Source organism: Myxine glutinosa, chromosome 8, assembly GCF_964187855.1.
Source record: "Myxine glutinosa chromosome 8, kmMyxGlut1.1, whole genome shotgun sequence".
Taxonomy (NCBI): Eukaryota; Metazoa; Chordata; class Myxini; order Myxiniformes; family Myxinidae; genus Myxine; species Myxine glutinosa.
In genome coordinates, this window is record NC_136268.1 from 62,490,503 (window position 1) to 62,493,002 (window position 2,500).

The 2,500-nt window shown below is 38.0% G+C and overlaps 1 protein-coding gene across 1 annotated transcript in view; it reads left to right on the forward strand.

The window, feature by feature from the left end:
* The window catches only part of LOC137433128 (paired box protein Pax-5), a 415,587-nt gene that overhangs the window by 87,112 nt on the left and 325,975 nt on the right, over positions 1-2,500 (forward strand). The window contains exon 3 of the mRNA XM_078783329.1: positions 1,987-2,205. Within this exon, the coding sequence (XP_078639455.1) occupies positions 1,987-2,205 (219 nt within the window). The remainder of the gene's footprint in view (positions 1-1,986; positions 2,206-2,500) is intronic.

A 2,500-nucleotide genomic window follows, 5' to 3' on the forward strand; every position in this document is an offset into this window, starting at 1 on the left:
TAAACAATGTGCCTCTATTTCCTCTGTGCTACTTTAATGTGTGTGCACCTGTGCCGACACTGCTTGCTGGAGTAACTGCAAAAGTGAAGTGAAATGCAGTTGATATGATTTTAAGTTGGAATGTGCATTATGTGCTCAATTTGGTGGGAAGAAAAAGGAGAAAAATTCCCTTTACGATGCTATACTTGCTTACAATTCACTAAGTACTGTTTATGGAGTATAGTGGATGGTGTTGCCATCCATTTTTTCTTGAATGGGTGGGTAAGGGGTGGGGGGAGGGGCAGATGAGGCTGAATTGAGTGAGTGCGGAGTGTGGAGAGAGAAATTTGGAGAGAAAAAAAAAAAATATATATATATATATATATATACATATATACGTATATATATATATATATTCAACTGACATTAATAAAACCCTAACTACCTCCACCAACAAAAGTGGATGAAGGTTATGTTTTCACCCCTTTCTGTCTGTCTGTTTGTTTGTTTGTCCGTTTGTGAAAAAAATCTCAAAACGTTGTGGACGGATTCGGACGAAATTTGGCGGAGATGTAGCGTATGTGACAAGGACGAAATGATTCGATTTTGGTGAAGATCCGGATTTTAAGTGATTATTCACCATTGGGAGATAGGGCCAAAAACGATACGTAGCAGGATATCTCGAAAAGTTATGGATGGATTTGGACGAAACTTGTTGGACAAGTTGTGTGTGTGTGTGACAAGGAAAAATCTATTCCATTTTGGTGAAGATCCGGATCCAGCAAGTTGAATTTTTAAAGTAATTCTTCACCATTGAGTGTTATGGCCAAAAACGAGGGGTAGATCAGGGTATGAAAGACTGGACCTACTATGGTGATTCCAGTGATTGATTTTGATTAAATGTGATTCTGTATTGTGATTTTATGGTCTACTCTGAGATACAAAACGTAAACTGTTCACCAGGCGGAGCTATGCTCTCTACTGAGTGCCGTTCTATCTTCTCTATGTACACATTTACAACCACTTACCTTTTAGCTGGGCGTTCGACATTTTTGACTTTTCGACTCTATATACAACTTATAGTTCTGAGTGTGTATAATGACTTTTGTCTCATCGTGTATGCAGTGAGGACTGTGACACATCACAATGATTGAGTTTGGGAGTCATTTTTATTTATTTATTTAATTATTTAGTATGCAGACTCAAGGCTCGTGTAAGAGCTAACACATTACACACGAGAACAGGCACAGACCCATAAAATATATTGTAAAGATACCCATAAAGAACAGGCACAGACCCAAAAAAGCACAGCCCCATTTTGTGTAAATGGTATGTATATATATATATGTATGTATGTATGTATGTATGTATGTATGTTGCAACACTTTAACACGCAGTTGGTTTGCTGTTTCATTTGCCAGACTGAGCCATGAATCGTGCATGATCTTCCACCGAACATTCAGCTCATTTTCGGCAGATCATTAAGGGATAACCAGTAGGTCGGTGGCCTGACATAAATAGTGAACACTGACATGAACAAAATAGGTTTTGTCACTAAATCATTATTCATATTATTTTTAAAGCAAAATAAGTCTCTTAACCAAACACGATCTCTATTATTTCATTTTTCTCCTTTGTTGCAATGAATACATTTGCTGCTGGATCCTCAAAATCAGTGTTTGTTGACCTGATGTAAGGCCCAATAATTTTATAACTTTATATCAGCCTACTTGTAATTACTTCCCAAAAACTGCAAACAAGTAATCAATGCACTTTTTCTTTTAATTATTAAGACAATGATTTTTTGCATTTTTACTGCTTATTGTGTTTATTGCATTAGTTTTGTGTAATACGAGTGTACAATTAGAAATCTATTTCAATTTGATTATGCTTCATGCCATTTTGCTGCTCATTCTTAGTTCACTTTGTACATTGTGTGTACAGTATGTGTACATGTGATCTTGCGGATTCGCGTATAGCTATATGCCTCTGTTTTCCCCTTGTGAGTTGGCCGGTCCATTCGGACAGATACTACGAGACGGGGAGCATCCGACCCGGCGTCATTGGTGGCTCCAAGCCCAAGGTGGCCACACCCAAAGTTGTAGAGAAGATCGCGGAGTACAAGCGACAAAACCCGACCATGTTTGCTTGGGAAATCCGCGACCGGCTGCTAGCCGAACGAGTTTGCGACACAGACACTGTGCCGAGCGTCAGCTCCATAAACCGGTCAGTCTTGTAGATTCACAAATTCTTGGCCCCTTGTTTATATAATTCTATAAAAACATCCCTGTCCTCCCCTGCAGTTTCTCCATCCTATGCCTTTCTTGTTCAGTCATCTTTTTATATTTTTCATTGTTGGTTTGTTTTCATTTAATATTTAGCCAGTTATTGGGTTTTCTTATTTATTTATATCTTCATTCTTTCTTTTTACTGGTAGTAAAATCATACACAATGAGAAAACAAGAGACTGCGAATTGGCAGCACTAATTTCCATCACGGGTGGTATTAATACAAATTTGTG